At 52.4% G+C, this 23674-nt stretch overlaps 3 protein-coding genes across 3 annotated transcripts; 2 read left to right on the top strand and 1 right to left on the bottom strand.

The window, feature by feature from the left end:
• The first annotated feature begins 9749 nt into the window (after window positions 1–9749).
• On the top strand, window positions 9750–11655 carry GAL3ST2 (galactose-3-O-sulfotransferase 2). The gene is made up of 3 exons (XM_080622263.1): window positions 9750–9824; window positions 10253–10532; window positions 10624–11655. The coding sequence occupies exons 1-3, from the start codon at window positions 9805–9807 to the stop codon at window positions 11482–11484; spliced, it is 1161 nt and encodes a 386-aa protein (XP_080478389.1). The 5' UTR covers window positions 9750–9804; the 3' UTR covers window positions 11485–11655.
• Window positions 11656–14693: 3038 nt separating this feature from the next.
• Window positions 14694–16821, top strand: NEU4 (neuraminidase 4; the record flags this gene model as incomplete). Its single annotated transcript, XM_080623734.1, has 3 exons — window positions 14694–14976; window positions 15152–15407; window positions 15770–16821. The coding sequence occupies exons 1-3, from the start codon at window positions 14776–14778 to the stop codon at window positions 16819–16821; spliced, it is 1509 nt and encodes a 502-aa protein (XP_080479860.1). The 5' UTR covers window positions 14694–14775.
• A 115-nt stretch (window positions 16822–16936) lies between these two features.
• TM4SF19 (transmembrane 4 L six family member 19) lies at window positions 16937–23666 on the bottom strand. Its single transcript, XM_080622488.1, has 5 exons — window positions 21804–23666; window positions 20080–20263; window positions 19893–19970; window positions 19250–19434; window positions 16937–18322 (listed from the first exon to the last, which is right to left on the bottom strand). The coding sequence occupies exons 1-5, from the start codon at window positions 21866–21868 to the stop codon at window positions 18124–18126; spliced, it is 711 nt and encodes a 236-aa protein (XP_080478614.1). The 5' UTR covers window positions 21869–23666; the 3' UTR covers window positions 16937–18123.
• Between the last annotated feature and the right edge of the window lie 8 nt (window positions 23667–23674).

Here is a 23674-nt window from a genome sequence, read left to right as displayed (position 1 = left end):
ATCAGAGACAGAGGACAAAAACATGGGGATGCTATACCACATCTGACTGAAGGGTGAAACTCGAAAGGGTTGTAGTGAACGGGCCTGCATCTGGCTGGTGCCTGGTCATCAGTGGTGTTCCTCAGGGCTCAGTCCTAGGGCTAGTGCTGTTCAATACTTCCATCAGTGATCTGGATGCAGAAGTTGAATGCACCATTAGCAATTTTGCTGACAGTACAATCTCTGAGAGTGGTGAGACACTGTCACAGGTAGTCCAGAGAAGCTGTGGCTGCGCCGTCCCTGACAGTGTTCAAGTCTGGGTTGAACAGGGCTCGGAGCAACCTGGTTTAGTGGCAGGGGGTTGGAACTAGGTGATCTTTGGTCCATTCCAACCCAAACCACTCTGTGATTCTGCGCTGGGACTGCTGTTGAGTCACTGGAGGGACAAGAGACCTTGCAGAAGGAGCTAGGTAGACTGGAGCGTCAGGCAGTAATCAGTGGTGTGAAATCTAACATGTCCAAGTGCTGGATTCCACACCTGTGATAGAGTAGCACCAGGCACAAGTATAAACTGGGAGAGAAGTGGCTGGGGAGCAGTCCTGCAGGAAAGGATCTGGGGTGCTGTGCTGGCAGCAGGCTCACAGGAGCCAGCAGTGTGTGACCTGGCAGTAGAGAGGACAAACTTCATCCTGGGGTGCATAAATCGCAGCAAAACCAGAAGGCCAAAAGAGGTGATTGTGTTCCACTGTACTCAGTGTTGGTGTGGCCAAGTACTGTGAGCAGTTCTGGGCCCCACTGTTCAGGGAGGGTGTGCAGGTACTTGAATGTGTTCAGAGGAGGGCAACAAAGCTGGTGGCAGGGCTGGAAGCCACGTCCTGGGAGGAGTAGCTGAGGACTCTGGGTTTGTCTCCTTTGGAGAAAAGGAGGCTGAGGAGAGCAACCTCATTGCTCTCTACAGCTTCCTGAGAAGGGGACCTGGAGAGGAATCTGCTAATCTCTTCTCCCTGGGATCCAGTGATAGGACGCATGGGAATGGCTCAAAGCTGTGCCAGGGGAGGTTTAGACTGAAAATTAGGAAACATTTCTTCACCGAGAGGGTGGTCAAACACTACAACAGGCTTCCTGGAGAGGGGATTGATGCCCCAAGCATGTCAGTGTTTTAAGAGGCAGTTGGGCAATGCCGTTAACAGCATGCTTTAAATTTCAGTCAGCCCTGAAGTGGACACGTCATCGTTGTAGGTCTTTTCCAACTGGACTGTTTTATTCTGTGATGGGTTTTTCTGCTGGCTTTTATTTTTCCTCTACAGTGTGTCTCTGGTTTTGAGATGACAGGAGTGACCGTCATTTACAGCTTGGTGTACAAAACCACATGGTCACCCTGTCAGAGGACAGGCCAAGCCTTCTGCTAGTGAGTCATCTTTGGGTCTGATCAGTGTTAAGTAGTCACATCTGTATTTACCAATCCATGTCACTCTTAACCCAGACTGTTGTATCCAAATGAAGCAGATGATTGGAAAAGCCCAGGGTTTTACCAAAGGTAAATTCTGTCGATAACCCAGCCATCTTCTACAATAAACAACATTTTCTGTCCACATGGAGAGAGCAGTGGGGGGTGTTTGCCTGGATGTCGGTATAGTGTCAGTCCTGTCACCACTCTTTCCCACAGCTTTCTCCTGGACAGGCTGGCATGGCACACACCACAGGGGTATCTGCAGGATGGACAGGAAAACAGCTCACAGGCTGTGCTCAGAGGGTGGTAATCTGTGGTTTCTGCTCAGGTCTATTGGTTTGGGAGGCCTCACTGGGCTCCGTGAGACTAGGAAGGATGGTTGTCTTACCTAGTAACTGTGTTGTCCATTAGCTGCTTTTCAGTGATTTCTGCTCTTCCTCAGCGCCATGAAATAAATGTTCCACCCAAAGCCTTTTTCTTGGAAGAAGATAATCCTGGAGAGTGTTTTTTTTAATTCTGTTTCTAACCAGAACACCATCTCTACAAGGCTGCAAGCAGTTAAATTGCATTAAGGATGGTGGCTCAAGCTCAGCACTGTGTTACAGCACCTTTCACAATATAATTCTAAGGTCACAACTCTTTCAACTTGACTGCATGGATGCTTTTAACAGCAATACCTCCATCTGTTACTCGACCTGCAGTGCCAATATCTAGGCCTGCCTTCTGGTTTCTTCCCTTCAATTCCCTCTTTCACTCCACTGTCAGTGCACTTCCCACTTCTCCCTTCATTCCTCAGTACCACTCAGAGAGGAGCTGATCGTTTTCTCCAGGGGTTAAGCAGGGTGAATGATGTTGTCTCTAGAGGACAGAGTGTGAAACGCAGTCAGCTTGTGCTGCTGTTGTGCATCAGGTGGTACAAAACTACGGAAAGTCCAGAGAAGAAAGGTACAGGATTTGCTTTCTGACAGGTTAAGCTGATGCAGCTTGTTCTTTCTGGATCAGCCTGTTTATATCTCTGCCTTTTTCCTATGCCATTCTTTTTGTCCCCCACCTCCCCCCTCAAACCACTGACCATAATTGTTTAAAACACACGTGAACTGTTCTTTTCGGGAAGCAGAACTTTCCATACTGCCTTTTTTCAGCTACATATGGAGAGAGTGCTGGGGAGGGAGTCAGGGCTGACAGACAACCTAGTGCTGTGGCTGGGAAAATCCTAGCACAGCTACATTTAGCCATCTTAACACATGAAGATCCTTAAGCTCAATGTAAGTTTATTGTTTCAGCTAAACAATAGAGCAGTTACTGTGAGGGAATGGAAGGGAGGATTTATCACAGTGTTATTTCATAGTATCTTTCCTAGACCTGAAATGTCAGTATGATAATACTCTTCCACATTCTCAATGATGCTTTCAAATACTGGTTCACTGTTGTATATAGGAGGGAGAGACAGGGTGGGTACATACGGGGGGGGGGGGAGTGTATTTTTATAAAGAATCATTTTGGTAGGAATTTCTTGTCCAAAATTCTGGAGGTTTTTGCTGGGACAGACTTAAATATTAGAACAATGCTCGGCACTTTGAGGCAGTGGTCTTCTGGCGCAGTTAGGAAGAACTTGACTGTACTCATTTTGACTGGGATAGTTGATTTCTTCACAGTAGCCGATCTGGCACTGTGCTCTGCATTTGTGACCAGTGCTGGTAGCACAGGGATGTTGTGGCTGTAGCTGAGCAGTGCTTGCACAGCACCAAGGTCTGTTCTGCTTCTTACCCAGCCCCACCAGCAAGCAGGCTGGGGTTGTGCAAAAGGCTGGGAGAGAATGCAGCTGGGACAGCCGCCCCACCATATGATGCTGTGCTCAGCAACAAAGGCTTGGGGAAGAAGGAGGAAGCAGGTGCCTGAAGTTGAAGCAGCATGGAGCTATTAATTCAGCATCCTGCCCCACCTAACTAGTTCTGCGTCAGCAGGCTGACCTTCACTTACAGTCTTGGAGCAGCCTGGCCCCATGGCACCATATATTCCTGCGTAACCATACCTGATGATTCATGTACAACACCCCAGGAGAGAGCAATGAATCAACTGTAACAGTGTGAAAAATGGCCTGTTGTGATTTGTGGTCTCTACCAGGTTCTGAGCAAGAAATCACGCTGCTGACATGTAACAGGAGACAGAAGTCTATTAAACATGACCCTCCTGCCAGCAGCAGCTGACACTGTGCCAGGAGTAAGCCTAGAAATTCTTTGTGAAGCAGCACACTGGTTCTCATTCTATGAAGAAACTCGAGGACAGCAACCCTATCCTTTGTTAATGTGTGAACCTTGGTAAGCACTGGAGTTGGAGCTGGCCTGAGGAAGCTGTGAGTTCAACAGAAATGCTGTATATGTGGGCACTCTGAAGAGGTAGCAGCATAGGTGAAAGGTACCAGAAAGCTGAGGGCTTGGCTCTTGGTGTGGCAGGTTGGGGCACCAGCATACAAGGTTTAGAAAGGTGAGCACCGCGGACGGGGAGGGAAAGGGAGCCATGTCAGGAGGTGCATGGGAAGTGGCATGGCCATAAAAGATCAAAAGCAACAGCTTAACCACCTGTTCCAGGCTGGGAGATATGAGTAAAATGTTTGTTTACCAAATGAGGAGAGCATCGAATGTCATTCCTGGCATGTGGAGTAGGGAGATTACCCCATCTTGAGACCTGCAGGAGCCTTGGTGGAATCTCAGATTCCTGTGTAATGCAAGTTGTGATGTTAGTAACACCACAAAGTCACTTTATAAGCAAACTGTAAAACAACATATCTTTAGGGGCAGGAGCTCTTTCTTGCATGGCCGAGATTCAGCAAAGTCTTTAAGCTCGTAACCTCCAGCTACAATAATTACATTTTTATTGGGAAAGAATTTGAAGCCTAAATGTTTTGAGGGGAATTTCCAGTAGGTGAACACCACTCCTGTTCTGCTGCTCCTAATTTCTTGTTGCCAAATGTGTCTGGCAGAGCATTACTGTACTAAACCACCGAGCAAGAAGTGGAGGAAAGGCGCAGCAGCACTGACCAAGGCACCAAGCAGTGTGGCCGTGGGCAGGGAAGGGGCACTGAACAAGTGATGTGATGGTGTGCGGGGTGACAAAGGGGCCGATGATGATCTCCTCCTGCCCCCTGCCAGCAGCAGCATGCCTTGATCAAGTCCCCCATGCCTCCCTCCCATAGCCAGGAGAGAAGGGGGTCCCCACTGAGGGGTTCCTGCTAAATCCTTACTTCTCTGCAAAACTGTTGCCCACCCCAGCTCTTTCTACCTGCGTTAATGTCATGCCATAGCGGAGCTTTCCATGGCTTACTAATTAACTTCCACCCCCGGGAACACCTAGCCACTCCCTTTGTCCTCACCTATCCCAGCCATTTATAGCAGCTTTGGGATGCTAGAAATAGAGCCGTGTTCAGTAGGAGCCCAGGAGCCTGTAGACAAAAGGAGTAGTGCAGTCAATTCACAAAGGAGGTATTCTCTAGCTCACTGCAGTGAGGCAGCATGAAAAGCCCTGGGTGTGCTTCAAGGTAAGGGGAGGGGGATGGGAATGCTGTGGGTGCAGAATTAAGGTAGAAAGGTCTGGTCCAGGTAATCCCTGGGAGTTATTAATAACCTATAGAGTTAGTTACAGTTTGCTCCAGGATGGAGGTTAATTTTACTGTGATTGTTTCCTTCCTGTATTCCAAGTCTTTTAATTTGAAAGAACCTCATTAGGTCAACACACAGAACTGTTATTTTCAGCTTAAGCCAAACGAACCAGAAGGTTGTCCCAAGCCTTAAAGCATGTGTAGCAGCACCTCCAAGTGTGACCTGAGAGGTAGTTTTCCATGTTTTCTTCCTGGCTGGGAGATGGCACGGGTTGGGAAGGCGAGTTGAACCTCTGGTGCAGCCCTGCTGACAGCTCCCCAAGGATTTTGGCTTCTAGGAAAAATTCTGTGTCTTAGCAATTGGCTCCCAAGTGCTTCCTCAAAGGGCTCCCAGGCTGTTGCGTGTCTTCCGTGCTTGGGTGACTTGTTGTGGCTTTCTCTCTTCAACTTTGCTTTGCAAAAGACTGTATGAATGTGCCAAAAAAGTAGATGCTGGCTCTGATTGCAGCCTGCGACTCTCAGATGTGCCAGACTTCATGTGCCCATGTTGAAATGCTACCTTGCTGTTGTGTGAGGAAGTAAGAAATCACTGCAGCCATGATCCCATGCGTCATGTCCTCCGCGCTCCCATCGGCAGGCTGGTGGTTATGAAATCCCTCTGCTTGTGGCTGTAACTGTGAAAGATCAGTTCTGTCTTCTGTAACGCCAGGTACTCCTCTGGTTCACCTTCAGTTTGTGCCTGTGAAAGCAGCAAAATAGCTCTCAGACAAGTGGGACGTGTCTTTTCTGGAGGGCATTGAAGAATGGAGGGTGTTTCAGCCATTCTGAATAGGGTGTCTGTTGGCCCAACAAACAGATGTAGAAGTGGCTTGGTCGGAGACTTGTAGTCTTGTGACAAAGGTGTGTGTATGTGGCACTAATGGGACAGTGTTTAAGAGCAGCGCTGGCTCTCGCAGAGCTGTGCCAGGGCAGTAGGTGCAGAGCAGGTGGTTGAACCCCTTGTGCAGGTTTGCAGGACACCCTGAAATCACCAACAGGCTCTGTGGGTGCAGTGGTGGGCGGCTGAGCCCCAGGGGTGATGGGGACAGGACATGGGTGCACCAACCAGCACCTGCGTACCTGCAGCCCCCTCCTCTCATCTCCCTCCAGTCCCCACTTTCCTGCACTCCTTCCTGGGGATCACCTTGATCCTGGCCCTTGGTTCTTCTCCTGAACACCTCCACTGGTCTTTGCTGGGCTGGGGGGCAGTGGGGTGAAGGTGGCTTCAGTCCCCTCCCTTTCCCCATTCCCTGAGCACTCCCTGAGCTGTAAGGCAGGTATCCACCTGTACATCCCCAGACAGGGGAGCAAGCACAGTGCCACAGGGTGGTGTTATTTGGCACCCTGGGACAAGAAGCCCTCCCATCAGTGACAGATGTTCCTTAGCTGCCTCCCAAGGTGAGAACCAGAAGGGCAGCCACCTCAGGGGGGTGTGTGGCTATAGTGGAACCTCCTGTACCCCTTTGGGGCAGCTGCATTTGTGATTACCTCTCTGAAGTGCCTGTCACCAGCACATGCAGTGTGGGATATAAATGGGAAGAATTAGAGACCTGTGTGCGATCACAGGGCCATGCTTTCATTGCAATCACAGAGACATGGTGGGATAGCTCACATGCCTGGAGTGTTGTCACAGATGGATATGTACTTCTTATGAAAGGCAGGCCAGCAAGGTGAGGTGGTGGAATTGCTCTTTATGAGAGAGAGCAACTGGAATGTGTTGAGCTCTGCCTAGGGGTGGAACAGGTCCAGAGGAGAGCAACAGAGCCGGTGAAGGGTCTCGATCACAAGTGTGATGAGGAACAGCTGAGGGACCTGGGTTGCTTACTCTGGAGAAGGGAAGGCTCAGGGAGGTCCTCATCACTTTCTATAGCTACCTGAAAGGAGGTTGTAGTGAGGTGGGGTTGGTCTCTTCTCCCGAGTAACAAGCAGTAGGATGAAAGGAAACAGCCTCAAGCTGCATCAGGGGAGGTTTAGATTGGATATTAGGAAAAAATTCTTTACCGAAAGGGTGCTCAGGCATTGGAACAGGCTGCTCAAGGGATGGTGGAATCACCATCCCTGGAAGTGTTCAAAAAACGTGTAGATGAGGCCCTCAGTGACATGGTTTAGTGGTGGCCTTTGGCAGTCCTGGGGTAATGGTTGGACTTGATGATCTTTTCCAACCTAGTTGATTCTGTGATTCTATGATTCTATAAGAACAAGTTGAGATTTGAGAGATGGTGGTGTTCAGGATATTGCATGGAAGAAGCAGGGCAATAAGTAGGTTTGCAACCCTGGACTTCAGGAGAACAAACTTTGGCCTCTTCAAGGACCTACTTGGAGGAATCCCGTGGGTCAGGGCTCTGTAAGGGACAGCCCATTTGGGAAGAATGTAGGAATACTCTTCTGCAGTGCCATCATAGTGTTACAGCATCGCCGTCTGGCTCCACACTTCCACTGTGTGCATCTTTGGCTTGTGGCCCCCCCAGTTGCAGCTGATGCAGCTGGTTACGATGATTGTGGGTTTATGTGCAGCTCTTTGTTCTGATAGGCTTTGCTCCAATCCCCTCTGGTTTTCCATGGCCAGATACCGTGGCAAGTCCATGGGAGGCTGTAGACCGTGTCCCATGAGGCTGGTGGTTGAATCCATGTCAGGCCAACTGCGAGGAGCGATTCGGTGTCTTTCACATGGTACAAGCTGTAGGATACGAAAGCCACCGCTCTGTGCAGCAGGACCATGTGTGAGGATCCTTGGCCAGATGTCCTGGGTTCAGCAGTAGCAGTCAGGTTTTCTCCTTCTTAGTAGCTGTTGCAGCACTGTGTTTTTGACTTTTGGCCTGGGAAGAGCTGATAACACCGATGTTTAGACTGACCAAGGACTTTGTGAGTCTCATGCTCTGCCAGGGAGGAGGAGGGGCCGGCAGGAGGCAGGGACAGGACACCTGACCCAAACTAGCCAAAGAGGTATTCCATACCACAGCACGTCATGCCCGGGGATGTAACTGGGAGCTACCCGGAAGGGTACGTCCTCTTTTCGGTCGGGCTCTTTTCCGGCGAGCGGTATCATATTCTCTTCCCTTGTTATTTCCCTTATCATTATTATTATTGGTGGCAGCAGTAGTGATTTGTGTCATACCTGAGTTACTGGACTGTTCTTATCTCAACCCGTGGGAGTTACATTCTTTCGATTCTCCTCCCCATCCCTCTGGGGAGTGGGGGGGGGGAGGTAGACTGCGTGGTTCTAATTTACAGCCGGGGCTTAAACCACGACACCAGAAGAACAGTAGGAAGGACCACCAGGTCCAGCCTGCAGCAAGCCGTGTGCCCCCATTGACCCTTGGACTGGGCAGGCTTGGAGCCTTCCTCACTTCCTTGGAAGAGTGGGAGCCATGAGTTTGACCATCCCATGCTATAAATGGGAGTACATCTTCTCAAAACAACTGAAAGCCCGAGCCAGATCTGCTGCATTTTTGGAGTTTTCTAGTGAATAATTGAGAAGTTTCAACAGTGAATCACAGAATCCCAAGGGTTGGAAGGGACCTCAAAAATCATCTAGTCCAACCCCCCTGCAAGAGCAGGGTAACCTAGAGTACATCACACAGGAACTTGTCCAGCCGAGCCTTGAATATCTCCAACGTAGGAGACTCCGCAACCCCCCTGGGCAACCTGTTCCAGTGCTCTGTCACTCTCACAGTAAAGAAGTTTTTCCTGATGTTCACATGGAACCTCTTATGCTCCAGTTTACACCCATTACCCCTTGTCCTATCACTGGACATCACTGAGAAAAGCCTAGCTCCATCATCCTGACACTCACCCTTTACATATTTGTAAACATTGATGAGGTCACCCCTCAGTCTCCTCCAAGCTAAAGAGACCCAGCTCCCTCAGCCTCTCCTCATAAGGGAGATGCTCCACTCCCTTAATCATCTTAGTTGCCCTGCGCTGGACTCTCTCCAGCAGGTCCCTGTCCTTCTTGAACTGAGGGGCCCAGAACTGGACACAATATTCCAGATGCGGTCTCACCAAGGCAGAGTAGAGGGGGAGGAGAACCTCTCTTGACCTACTAACCACACCCTTTCTAATACACCCCAGGATGCCATTGGCCTTCTTGGCCACAAGGGCACATTGCTGGCTCATGGTCATCCTCCCATCCACCAGGACCCCCAGGTCCCTTTCCCCTTCACTACTTTCCAGCAGGTCAACCCCCAACCTGTACTGGTACATGAGGTTGTTCTTCCCCAGATGCAAGACTCTACACTTGCTCTTGTTGAATTTCATCAAGTTTCTCCCCGCCCAGCTCTCCAGCCTATCCAGGTCTCGCTGAATGGCAACACAGCCTTCTGCTGTGTCAGCCACACCTCCCAGTTTAGTGAGATCTAGAGCCACAGAGACCTAAAAGAAAGGCAAAATAAAAGGCAGCAGAGCAGAGATGAAGGCTGTCAGAAGCGCTCAGGCTCTGCGTGTAGTAGGCTGCGTCTTGCCAAAGGCCAAAACTTGGAGAGTGATGGTGAAAGAGCTATTTCTCACTGTTCTGCCTCTAATGCAGAGCTGCTCACAGAGCTGAGGGAGCAAAAGGAGGCATAAAATTGTGCTCCCCATGATGAACATTCCCAAGCTCGATCAGCAGTGTTGGGTGGCTCGCATTCAGGAGGCACTATCACATAAATATCCACTGAAACTCTCCTTTCTCTCCAGGCATACCAAATGTCTCATCGTTTTCAGCCTTTGCGTGGGACTGATCTTCCTGTCGGGATTCTTCCGTATGAAGAATAAAGACTACGCGTAAGTGAAGTGGAAGCAAGGCTGTGTGACTTCAGCTGCACAGGGCAGCAAGAGTCTGACCTGTGGCACTTGATTTAATGCATGGGTTTTAGGCTAATAATGGAGGGGCAGTGGCCCAAAGTTATGTCCTAGATCCACGTTTGGGTAGGCAAGGGATGAAATTAGCCAGAGTGCAGCTCTCTGGGGCAAAATCAGCCATATGGAAAAAGAAAAGGGGATCAAGCTGAAGCTTTTGGGTGGGAGCCTGGAGAAGCAGAAAACAGTTCGACACCTCTGCCTGAGGGATGTGGCTTATTTAGATGGGTGCCTTGCCCCAGCTGCAGGTGTGGTATCAGAAAGAGAACCTGCTCAGGCTTGGCTTTGTCAGGTCCCAGAGATGGGGTATGGCACTGCAGCAGCTGTTTTCCCTATCCGTTGCCTTCCTGCAGAATCTCAAAGGTCCATGAGGAGCTGCTGATGCCTTTCATGCCTTGCCATGCCAAGACTAATGTCATGTTCCTCAAAACACACAAGACAGCCAGCAGCACCGTCCTGAACATCATGTTCAGGTTCGCAGAGAGGTACAACCTCACCGTCGCTCTGCCAGCTGACCAGCTTGTCCACCTGGGCTACCCAAACACCTTCCTGGCTCACTTTGTGGAGGAATTCCAAGCCATAGGACGAAACTATAACATCATGTGCAACCACCTGCGGTTTAACCCCTCTGAGGTAAGGAAGAGCCACAACATCTGCGGAGAAACCCTGTTCAAAGAGCAGGGCCTCCAGCTTAACAGCCTCTCTTCTTCCTCCTGGCAAATAGGTGCAAAAGGTGATGGCAGCAGACACTTTCTACTTCTCCATCCTGAGGAACCCCATTCCTCTGCTGGAGTCTTCCTACATCTACTACAAGGACACTGTCCCTGCCTTCAGGATCTCCAGGGACGTGAATGAATACCTGGCGTCACCCATGAAGTATTACCATCCAGCAGATTACAAGCAAAACATCTATGCCAGGAATATCATGTGGTTTGACTTTGGCTATGACAACAATGCAGAGGACAACAGAAGGTACATTCAGGCAGTCTTGAAGGAGATTGAACAGAACTTCCACCTGATCTTGATAGCAGAATACTTTGACGAGTCCATGATCCTCTTGAAGCACACTTTGTGCTGGGATCTGGATGATGTGGTTTACTTTAAGCTCAATTCCAGAAGCCAGGACACAGTCCAGACCTTGACTCCAGAAAGCGAGGAGCAGATAAAAGCATGGTGCTCACTGGACTGGAAGCTCTATCTGCACTTCAACCAGAGCTTCTGGAGGAGAATTGAGGAGACTATAGGCCTTGAGGAGCTGGAGAAGGAGGTGAGTCGCCTGCGAATGAGACAGAAGGAGCTCATGGAGACCTGTCTCTCGGACCAGGAGGCAGTGGGGAAGGATGACATCAAGAACAAAGCTCTCCTGCCTTTCCAGTCAGGGGATGCAAATATCCTTGGGTATAACCTCAAACAGGACTTAGACAACAGGACACTGAGAACCTGCCAGAAAATGGTAATGCCAGAGCTCCAGTACACATCCTATCTTTACGCTGTCCAGCACCCGCACAAGAAGAGGAAGCAGTTAGGCTTGCCCTTGCTGTGGACCACTTTCCAGGAGAAGATGCAGCCCCCGACCCCTAACTAGGGCATGTGACAACCCACTGCAGTTTCCCACCCCTTCGCATCACCCCATGTCTGGCACGTGACAGGTTCTCAAGGCTCTTGCACATGAGGGAGAGGCAGGGGAAAGCTTTGTTCAGGGCCACCAAACTGATGGTGGCTCCCTTTTTGGAGACCTTGAGCCAAAGGCTCTGCATTGTCCATATCCTGCATGATGCCTGTTGCGAGGCAGGGGGACAGCCTGCTGCTGCTGCATGCTGGGCAGGCTTTCAGCTGGCTTAGACATTCCTGCCTCTTAATCATTAATCATGGGCTTAATCATTTTGTTTGCATTTGACTTTGTTTAATAGCTGTCATTTCGTGCAGACTCGTCACAGCTCACTAGAGCAAGACCTGTTCTGTGGCATTTAGGGGAAAAAAAGGGAAGGGGAGGGAAATGAGGAGGAGAGAGTGATGAGGGGATGCAGTGCTCAGAGGAGTAGAGGAGATGCTGGGTGTCCTGTCCAGCATCCATGCTCAGGGACATCAAACCACCATGCAATGCCAGTGCTGCTCTTTGGATGAGAGTCGCAAGCATCATGCCCAAAGCTGGGTGTGCTGCCTGGCAGCCTTTCCCCACCAGCACATGAGATGTCGTTTTTCATGTGTGTCATGGGGTGTGCAGGGCCTCTGCACCACCTGACACAGCTTGGTGCTCCCCTGGGAGCAACATTCAGGGTTTCACCCCTCTCCCTTGGACAAGGGTCCCCAGTCCCTGGGGATGGATGTGGTCCCTTGGGCTCAGCATCCCTGAGGCCCTTTGTCAGCAGAGGCTTCGTTGCTGACCAAGGGACTCCCCCTTGCCCCCACCACTCTCCAGCACTGATGAGGAGAGGGGTGGAGAGAGACATAGCTGTGGGCACACCAGTCACACCACTCAGGTCCTGCAGCTGCCCTGACCAGTGCAAGCAGGATGAGATGCTGGCTGAGCTTTGAAATACAGCACCATGGGCAATCCATTGGGCAGTCATTAATGGCCATGATGCCAAAGCCACTGGGCTTGGTGCTGCCCTTCTGACAGACCTTCCCAGTGCTGTTGCAGTACTGGGACCTGGATGGCAAGACAGGGATGATGAGCCAGGATCCCTTGGCTTGCGGCTTTGCCGCAGGAAGAGATGCTGTTGGAGGGAGTGGTGTGAGAAGCAGAGCAGGGATTTTCCTTGGCTGTGTTTAAACCCAGGAGGTAGTTGAGGGAGCCAGCCGAGGCAAGGGTTAACCGCCTGCAGTGCAACCTGTGTTCTTCTCAGCCCATGTGCACAAACGGAGCAGCAACAGCACTTTCATGGTTTTCTGCTCCAGCAACCTGAGATGAAATTAACCAGGCATTTATAACTACCTGGGGTGGAGGAGACAGCCGCTGCATGCGTTCAGCCTGGGCAATCCCTGAGGGCCTGTCCTGGCCAATTCTGCAGCCTGAGCCTGAGTTTTACCTTGAAGTCTCTGATCCATGACTGCCATATGAATGTTGTTAAGCTCCTTTGGCTGAGCCAATGCCTGGGGTGGAATATAAGCATAGAAATAATTGCTTAACAGCTGACCTGTGGTGGGGGGTCCTGGGAAGGCTGGGACCCTCCAGATCACAGCCCACAGGCTGTGGTGGCCGGTGGTGAACATGGGTTGCAGGACCTGGGCAGGGAGCTTCAGCCTCTCCCAGCCTGTGGGAGGAGGGAAATCCTTGAATCATGGAATGGTTTGGTTTGGAAGGGACCTTAAAGCTCATCCAGTTCCAATCCCCTGCCACAGGCAGGGACACCTTCCACTAGACCAGGTTGCTCCAAGCCTCGTCCAACCTGGCCTTGAACACTGCCAGGAATGGGGCAGCCACGGCTTCTCTGGGCAACCTGTGCCAGGGCCTCACCACCCTCATAGGAAAGAATTTTTTCCCTCATGTCAAATCTAAACCTCCCCTCTTTCCGTTTAAAGCCATTCCCCCTTGTCCTGTCACTACAGGCCCTTGTAAAAAGTCCCTCTCCAGATTTCTTGTCAGCCCCTTTAGGCACTGGAAGCTGCTCTAAGGTCTCTGTGGAGCCTTCTCTTCTCCAGGCTGAACAAGCCCAGCTCTCTCAGCCTGTCTCCATAGCAGAGCTGCTCCAGCCTCCTGATCTTTGTGCCCTCCTCTGGACTCACTCAAGCAGCTCCATGTCCTTGTGTTGAGGGCCCCAGAGCTGGGCACAGGACTGCAGGGGGGTCTTAACAGAGCAGAGCAGAGGGGCAGGATCCCCTCCCTCCATCTGCTGCTCACGCTCCTTGTGATGCAGCCCAGGGCACGGTTGGTTTCTGGGCTGTGAGCACACAGTGCTGTGCTGCTGAGAACTGAGGCAGGAGACGTAAACACCCCCCATGGCTCCCTCTGCATGCCCCTGGGGGCTCCAGCCAAGGTGGTTTGGCAGCTGCGGGGCCCCAGCTCTGCCCAGGGTCCATAACGGTGCCTTTGTACGGCGGGTGCTGCATGAGTGACTGCCATTGCTGACTCAGGGGATTTTCCCAGCCACTGTGGGAGCCCTGTGACCCATCGCTGAGAGGACCCTGCGGGGTGGGAAGGGGAGAGCCAGGCAGCAAGGCAACAGGCTCTGCAGAAAGCTGTCTGCTGCCGGAGCGGGTGTTACCCCGTGGTGTGCCCAGGACAGAGGGGATCCGCAGCTGAGCAGGACCCGGTGAGTGCCTTTGCTTTTAACGTGGGGTGTTTGATCGGCAATAGCTCCTAACTAAATCAAAGGTGAAAGTCACCCTCAGCTGCTCCAGCTGCGCCCTGGAGGGGGATGCTCGTCTACCTCCTCCCGTGGCAGTAACCTGGGACACACAGGGACATGTAACTTTGGGACAGCTGACTGTGGTGGCACTCCCGCTGTCAGCATAGAATCACAGAATGGTTTGGGTTGGAAGGTACCTTGAAGCTCATCCAGTTCCAACCCCCTGCCATGGGCAGGGACACCTTGAACACTGCCAGGGATGGATGAACTTGAAGATCTATTTTGTTTTACTTTGGGGTAGCCCAGGTCAGCCTCTTTAGTGCTACCCAAAATCCTGTGTCCCCTTTGAGCAGCGGTGATTTGCCACCGCAGCAGCACACGTTCAAGCTCTCTCAACCCCAACCTTGCCTGTAGCCACCAGCCCTGCAGCACATGTTCTCAGGGGGTTCCTCAAACCCAAGTTCACCAAGTTAAACCCCTCCAAGGACAGCCCAGTCCCAGCGAGGACCCACAGCTGTGCCCAGCAGCCGGTGTCCCCCCTTCATCAACCCACTGGGGTCGGGCCACATCTTTGTGCTGCAGATGCCATGGGCTCCCGGCACTTCCCCGCCCGCACCGTGCTCTTTGAGAAGGAGTCCAACGGTGTCACGTACCGGGTGCCCGCCCTGCTCTACCTGCCCTGCGTGGCCAAGCTGCTGGCGTTTGCGGAGGAGCGGCTGAGTGCGGACGATGCCCACGCCAACCTGCTGGTGCTGCGCCGCGGCTCCATCTACGGCAGCTACGTGGAGGTGGGATGAGGGGATGCCGTGCGGCTGGAGGGGGCACAGGGGTGGTTGTCCTCCATTGCTTGTGCCTGACACGGCTGAGCTCCTGGAGGCAGCCACAATGGGGAGGGGAAACCGGGTTGGGTGAAGTGGAGTGGTCCTCATCCTTCTCCATGCTCTCCTCCTCCTCCCCGGGCAGTGGGAAGACATGCGTGTGCTGGAGATGGCGACGCTGCAGCACCACCGCTCAATGAACCCCTGCCCGCTCTATGATGAGTTCACCGGCACCCTCTTCCTTTTCTTCATCACGGTGCTGGGCAGGACACCTGAAGCCTACCAGATTGTCACCGGCCAAAATGTCACCCGTCTCTGCTGCATCACCAGCACTGACCAGGGCCTGAGCTGGAGCAAAGCCACTGACCTGACACAGCAGGTCATTGGTGGGGCCATCAAAGGTAGCACACTGGAGTGAGGCAAGAAGAGGGGAGAACATAAGGGCGATCGTGGGGGTTTTGGTCTCCTGGAGGCATCCATTGTGTGGCTGGAGATGGCCTCAGAGTAGGAAGCCCATAGGCATCAAAGAGGTGGGTTGGAAAAGGATCTCAAGCAGAGAGGAGGTGGGATTGAGGGAGCACCTGTATCATTTGCATGGAGGAAAAGATGGAGAGGCCCAGTAGCTACGAGTAGGACAAAGAGAGCCCTGCTGCCTCCCACCCCACCACCTTGCTTAGCTAGGCTGGGAGGGATGCTACGGTGACCTTTCCGCATTGGGCATGGCAGGGGCACCCTTCAACCCCATCCCATCTCCTCTCCCTAGACTGGGCAACGTTTGCCCTGGGCCCTGGGCATGGGATCCAGCTGCGGTCGGGCCGGCTGCTGGTGCCTGCCTACAGCTACCACATTGACTGCAAGGAGTGCTTTGGACAGCTCTGCAAGACCACCCCTCACTCCTTTGCCTTCTACAGCGACGACCACGGCCGAGGCTGGAGCTTCGGGGAGTTCATCCCCAACCTGCAGACAGGCGAGTGCCAGCTGGTCTCGGTGGATGAGGAGGATGGCTCCAACGTCCTCTACTGCAACGCCCGCAGCCCCCTGGGCTTCAGGGTCCAGGCGCTCAGCACAGACGATGGTGCTGTCTTCCACGGGGGGCAGCTGGTGCAGCGGCTGGTGGAGCCCCCCCATGGCTGTCACGGCAGCGTTGTTGGCTTCCCCGCACCTTTTGTCTATGTCCCCGCCACCCCCCGGGACCCCGTGATGTCCGTCTGGGGCTCAGCTTCCCAGATGCTCCCTGGGATATGCCCAGGGTTTCGGTACCTGCCTGCCAGGCAGGCAGCATGTGATGAGCTGTCTGCAGTGGCCACCAGCAGCCACCATGAGCCAGCTGAATCCAAGGAGGGCTGTCCTACCCCAGGGCATCACGGCCATGCCCATGGCAACACCTTGGTCCAAAGGGACCCCGTGGTTACCCCCAGGCCCGATGGCTTCTTCCAAGCACCCACATGGATCCTTTACTCCCACCCCACCAGCTCCATGTCACGGATCAACATGGGGGTGCACCTGAGCACCTTCCCCAGGGATGTGGAGAGCTGGACTGAGCCATGGGTCATCTACGAGGGCCCAAGTGCTTACTCAGACCTGGCTTACATGGAGCTGCCCTACAATGAGGCTCCCATCGCTGGTGGCCCAGCCATTGCTTTCGCCTGCCTCTATGAAAATGGAACACGGTCACCCTACGAGCAGATTTCCTTCAGCATGTTCACACTGCACGATGTGCTGCAGAACATCCCCCTGACAGCCACTAGTTCCCGGCGGGACAGCAGCTCCCCACGCTGCAGGAAGCAGGGGAGAAGGAGCTGCCTCATCTCTTAGTGCCCCCCAAGGTCGGCTCCCCCCATTCCTTCAGCACCAGTCCCCAGGGCACCAACCCGGAGACCAGCGCACTGGGATGCTCACAGGGTTCCTGCCTTCAGCCATCATGGCCACATCACACAGAAGGCATGTGTTACCATCCCAAAACTAGGTTTAACTGGGTTTTATTGCTGGTTTTAATTACTGTAGTTGATTGGGCACGGAGGTTCCTGCCACCAGCCCAGTCCTGGGCTCCTTTCCATTGACAACACAGGGATGTTCTTGTTATTGCTGAGCAGTGCTTACACAGACCCGCTCCTCAGCTCACTCTGCCAGTGAGCAGTCTGGGGGTGCACAAGATGTTGGGAGGGGACACAGGCAGGGCACCTGACCATAACTGACCCAAAGGATATCCCATTCCATGTGACTGGTGGTGAGCAACTCTTTTCATTTGTGTTCCTTGTCTTTCTTGGGTTTTATTTCTTTCTCTTTGATATTTTCCTTTTCACTACAATTAATTATTAATTGGCATTATTATTATTGTATTTCAATTGTTAAACTGTTCTTATCTCCACCAACAAGTTCTCTGACTTTTACCTTCCGATAAGCCACGACAATCCCCCATTTACTGTTTCACCTGGCTCACTGCTTGGCTTTTTTAAGCTAGGTTGATCATTGCTGCTTTCCTCTGAACCCCATCAGTTCTGGAGCAAATATGGTCCCAGCACAGGCAGGTTCAGGTCTGTGTCTCTGTAAAGGTTTAGGGGACAAGGGCAAATGGAGGGGAATGCTGAAGCTGGTGACACCCCTGGGAGGTGTAGTGATGGGTCCTGAGCCAGTGGGGATGAAAAGCTGCTCCTTTCATTTGCTGCATGCATCTGTGTGTGTGTGTGTGTATGGGTGAACTTTGGGCTACACCTCAATTCCACCACTGCCTCCCACAGCACAACTCCATCCAAGTCCCCCAGCCCCAGCCAGAGCCTGGCTCAGCTATTCGTGTCTCCTTCACCTAAATACAGACTGATTAATGAAAATCAGTTAAATGTTCCAGCTGTTACCACTACGAACGCTACCCTGTCCCGTTTAGCACTGAGGTGAGGGGAGGCTGATGATGAGCCGCTGGGGAAGCCATTGGGCTCCTGCCAGGACGCCAGGGGCCAGGTCCTCACATCCATCACTCACTGGGCTGGTTTACAACTGCACATGGCTGCCAGCCCCATCGGCACCCCCCAGGGAGGAGGAAGAGGTATCGTGCAGGCAGAGGGCTCTGCACAGAGGCAGCACTTTGCATGCCAACCTCATGCAGGCTGGGGTGTCCATGCCTCATGGGGAACTCTTCTTCCCATCACAAAACCCACAGAGGCAGCCAAGGCAGCCGTTGAGGATCTGGAAGGAGGCCAATACCATCTCAGCAGCACTGATGAGCAGCAGGAAGGAGAAGAGGACAACGTTCCAGGCCACGATGCCCTCTGGCTCCAGGCAGGTGCTCCAGGTGCGACGATCATATAGGTAGTTCTCTGTCCTGCATGATGGAGAGAGGAGGAGATGTAAGAATCTGCCCTGCAGCAGGTCAGGAATTACATCACTTTCTGCTGTGGAGGTATGTTCCATCCTTCATCCCAGGGATGAGCAGGGACAGCAGGGTGATGGGGATGGGAAGCACAATGTAGAAAGCCATGAACAGTGAGGACCTCTTGAGCTATAGGGGTCTTTTAATCATAGAATATTTGAGTTGGAAAGGGCCTTACAGCTCATCCAGTTCCAACCCCCTACCACTGGCAGGGACACCTTCCACTAGACCAGGTTGCCCCAAGCCTCGTCCAACCTGGCCTTGAACACTGCCAGGGATGGGGCAGCCACAGCTTCTCTGGGCAACCTGTGCCAGGGCCTCACCACCCTCACAGGGAAGAATTTCTTCCTAATGTCAAATCAAAATCTCCCCTCTGTCAGCTCAAAGCCATCCCCCCTTGTCCTGTCACTACAAGTCCTTGTACATAGTCCCTCTCCAGATTTCTTGTTGGCCCCTTTAGGCACTGGAAGCTGCTCTAAGCGCAGGTCTTCCTGGTCTTCTCCAGGCTGAACAAGCCCAGCTCTCTCAGCCTGTCTCCATAGCAGAGCTGCTCCAGCCCTCAGAGCATCTTCATGGCCTCCTCTGGATTCACTTGAGCAGCTCCACATCCCCCTTGTGTTGGGGGCCCCAGAGCTGGATGCAGGACTGCAGGAGGGGTCTCACAAGAGCAGAGCAGAGGTGGAGAATCCCCTCCCTCCACTTGCTGGTCACGATCCTTGTGATGCAGCCCAGGGCATGGTTGGTTTCTCATAAAATTGTATCAATCAGCACCCCTCAGGGCTGCAACCACCTCCAGCAAACCCACCCACCAAAAGTAACACCAACCTCATTAGCCATGAGCTGACAAGGCATCACCTCCACTCAACTCCACTGCCTCACCTGGCATCAGGCTCCTGGATGCCAGTGTCCAGGAAGGGGTAACCCCAGACGGTGCCATGCCTGTGGCCGTGCTCGGAGGCGTTGTAGAAGCAGAGGGGTCCATTGGTCAAACCCACCCCAGAGAAGATGAAGCAGGCAGCAGCACCCAGCAGCGCCAGCTTGGAGAGCACAGCGGAGATGAAAGCCTGTAGACAGCAACCAGGGACACAGCACACCGAAAGTCAGGTGGGCTCCAAATGCAGCTTCATGTTATCGTTGGAGTTTGGCAAGGGGGCATAACTCTCCCTCCCTTCACCCCAAGGGGCTCCAGCCCTGAAGATCTGAGGCTGAGGATGAAGCAGTCACTGAGTTGTTTGAAGCTAGGCAGAAGCGGGCAGGGAACAGGGCAGGGAGCTGCCACGTGGAGCCTATGACAGCATGAACAGGAAGCTCTGTCCTCTGAGGAGGTAGCACCATGCAGCATCCCATGGGAGAGGGGCACCCTGCCACAAACTCCCTTTGGAGAAGGGCCATCTACCACATCCCACCATGGGGCCATGGGAGAGGAGGATCCATGCCATGTCCCCCTATGGCAGAGCTGCCACCCACACTGGGGCCAGTCACCACACCCCACCACGCTCTGGGGGTCCCAATGCTGCCTTACATTGCGACGAGTGCCACAGTCGGAGCAGCCAGCACATCGCCACCCCACCGCCGTGATGTGGGTCGCTGCCAGCAGCACCTGCAGGAAGGAAAACGTGGCTGGAGGAGAAAGGGGAGCCACCAGCTCCATGCTTTTGTCCCTGCTCCACAGACACGAGGAAGGATTTGGTGCAAGCTGCAGTACTCACGATGATGCCGCCTCCCCAGACACCTGGCACGGCCTTGGCATGTTTGCTGATGTGCCCCTCCACCAGATACTTCAATGCCCCTCCAGGGAAGAGCAGGAGGATGTTGGCTGCCACGGAGAGCGTGCCCAGCACCAGCAGGCAGGGACCCACAATCCGGCTGCATGTCCCTACACACATGGCCACTCTGCATGGGGATAGGGAGGAGGAGAGGAAGGGATTGCATTCAGAGGGCTGGAGCATCTCTGCTATGGAGACAGGCTGAGAAGACTGGGATTGTTCAGCGTGGAGAAGAGAAGGCTCCACAGAGACCAACCACCACAGCTTGGTTTGACTTAGAGAGCTTACAACAAGCAGGAGAGAGCTAGGCAAGGGACAAAATACTTGGGCAAGGCCTTGTGAGAGCACATCGGTCTGCAATCAAATCCAAGAGCAACTCCATCCCACACTAGTCCTACAATAGATCTGAACATGCTGACACCAACTAAAGTTAATTAAGCAAAGGGCATCACCCGTCCTCAGGCAGCCACCCAGCTCCATCGTTACTAATTTATCAGTTCACCTGGAAAGTGCCCGTCCATCTCCTGGTGATATCTTGTCAAAAATCAGCTCTCTCCTGTACCTGCAACACCACCTGGGGGATGCCAATCAGCTGCTCTGGGACCACTGAAAACAACCTGGCTTGCTGTTTCCTGGCTCCCCAGGTTTCTTCTGCCCAGTGTGCATTTTTGCTTCACATTGGTTTCACGCATTTTCCCCTTTCCCAGTGGCTTGTAGCTTGTCTTGCACAAGCTCTCTGAGCCGAGCTGGCTAGTGCAGCTATTCCAGGCTTGCTCTGGCTTTGCAGAAGCAGAATTGAACAGCTGCCACATGGAAGAGCTGCCTCAGTCCCCCTCCTGCAGAGCAGCATCAGTGGCAGGGGGGAGAAGTTCAGGTTGCATGTCCAGGCCCTGCATGGCCTGAGAGGCTGGGGAACACCAGCACTACGGGGCTTTGCCTTGCTGCAACCTGCCAGGGACCTGCCACACCAGCCCCAGCCAGCTGCTGGGGTCCAGGGAGAGCTGATCATGGAGGCAGAGAGCTGCAAGACCCTGCTTCGTAGAAAGAACACAAGCCAAGAAGCCCAAGTTGGACCACCAGCTCTGCTCATCCTGGAGCTTCACCTCCTCCCTGCTTTCTATCTTTCCTGCCTTGATTAAAATTAATTTTGTGACTCTTGCCCTCACTGTGGTCCCACCTGCAGTCCAGGGATTGTGTGTGGTTGTCCCTGCAGAGCCATGAGCATCCAGTGCTGAGTCCCACTATCTCACTCTGGAGAACCTTCCAGAATAGCTCTTGAGCCCTTGAGCTCACAGTGTGGGCTGCCCTCACCAGCCAGAGGCTCCTGTGGTCTTCAGCAAGTCTCCCCTTAACCTCCCCAAAGATTCTTCCCCTTAATCTCCTCAAGGACTCTCCTACAGAAGGGAGGAGGTCTCCTTCCTTCAGGGAGCTCTCCGTGCCTTGCTATCCCTCACAACGCACCCTTTGCACCAGAAGGGAGCTTGCATTAAGCTGCTTTCTTCTACCTCAGCAAATACAGACAGACAGACCCGTCTGTAAGGGGAAGTAAAGCAAAAATGCAGCTGAACAGTCTCTTGTTGGGACACTTGAAATCCAGAGTCCCTTCCTGCCAGCATGTCTCCATAGCCAAAAGCAACGGGATTCAAGCAAAGCAAGGGGAACCTTACCTGGAAGTGGTGGAGCCAGGAGCATCGACCCCTTGGATGAGCCCTGTCCCAGAGGCATCATCCATGGGTGACTATTTATGAATGTCCCAGCGTGTGCTCCACATCTTCCTCCTCCACCCCAAGGTCCACCCACCACATCAGTCATGGTCTTCCCATCTCCCACACAGGCAGCAGCTCTAAGGAAAGAATGACTCTCCTGTGCAGGGAGCCAGCCCCCACCGGCGTTGCCGCTGACCCATCTGTTCAGTTTAGCCCCCTTCCACTGCCAGAAGCCAACCAAAACTTGCACAACTTCAGATTTTAAGGCTTCTACCATGTCTGCCCTAAATGCCTTGACCACTGTCCAAGTATCAAACACTGTTTCTCCTGGAATGACCTGCAAGGACTATGTAGGGAGATCATTGTCCTCTCTGCAGCCCACTCCAAATGCTATCATTTTGTCACCATGAGTCCACACCCTCCACAAAGCACTTCTTCCATCACGTTTCACCTTATTTGTCTTGTTGTGCAAGAGCTTTGTGCATGGATGTTTAACTTAGGGTTTTCTCTTGTTTTTTTACACACTAGTATTTTAATAAAAGCTTCTAAATAAACATTTCTTTGTCTCAGCTGTTTCCTGTCTCCTGCCCTTTGCTTCCTTGCAGATGGCCCAGCTTTTCCTCCAGGTGTTGAGCATACCCCCATTACATATATATCTCATGCCTTGGTGATAACATTGAGGGAAAAGTTATTTCTGGATCCTAATTACTGCAAGTCATCAGACAGCAGCATTTCAAAGTCCTGTCTGGGGTGCCCACGGCTGGCAGTGTGCAATGGGGAAGCTCCTCATCTTCCCCCATAGAGAATGTCTGACAGTAGCAGCTCCGAGATGGGAACAGGACTAGGAGAATGTGATCTCCATGTCTGAGAACAGGAGACAGGGAAACTGTAGTACAAAAATGGCCAAAATAGGGCAGTTTTTCTGGCAAGGAGTTGCAGGCAGCACAAGCAAAAGGAGAATTGCTCATGGGTTGTGCAGGTAAAAGGAAGAATCTTCTTAAAGAAGCGTTTGGAGAAGGCTCATATTCCTCGTGCGTTCATGAGGACCTGAGGGACAACAGCGACAGATGAAGTGTAAGTGCAGCTATTTTACAGCCCTGATACAATCTTGCTCCAATATAGTAAATAAAAAAAGCCACCAGAGTGCTACCTTTTGCTATAGAGCACAACTTGCTCTACCCAGGGTAACACACGCGAGTAGCATTTGCCAACATGTTTCAAAGTGGCTTTTCCTGATTTCAAATCAATGAGTACAGGTCTATCGAGAACACAAAACCTGCTCCAAGCACAGCAGGCCACTCTTGGTTGGAAAAAAATGGAGAAATGGAGTCGAAGCCCTCGAGAGCCATGTGGGAAAAGATGAATGAATGGTGAGGCTGGGTTACATTAAGCCAGTTCCTTTTTTCTAGGAAAACTAAGCTGAGAAGAGGGGATTATCTGAATAATGATAGTTCCTCTGAAAGGAAAATCAGAGTTTGCACAAGCATGTAAATCCCCGTTTTATTCTCAGAGAAGACTAAGTGGTCCCTAAAATGCAGGCAGCAGCAAAGGCGAAACATGCAGGGCAGCAGACTGCCGAGAATAATCCATTTTTCCTTCTTCTCTTTTTGTATTTAGAAAGGAAGCATTTTTCACTCTGCTGGAAGATGTGTTGCAACCTCATCTTGTGCCTCTTTTCTACGTCACACCAATCTGACTTTCCTACGTTGCTACACACATGATCTGGTCAATCATCTCCCACAGAAAACCCCGTGCCATTCAGCATGAACCATCAGAGTTAATCTTTTCTCCAAGCTACTGATCTTCCCCTTACACCCACTCCAGCCCAAGTC

Source organism: Psittacula echo (assembly GCF_963264785.1).
Source record: "Psittacula echo genome assembly, chromosome: 7".
Lineage (NCBI taxonomy): Eukaryota > Metazoa > Chordata > Aves > Psittaciformes > Psittacidae > Psittacula > Psittacula echo.
Note: the sequence above shows the minus strand (reverse complement) of the source record. Positions and strands in the feature narration are given on the sequence as shown.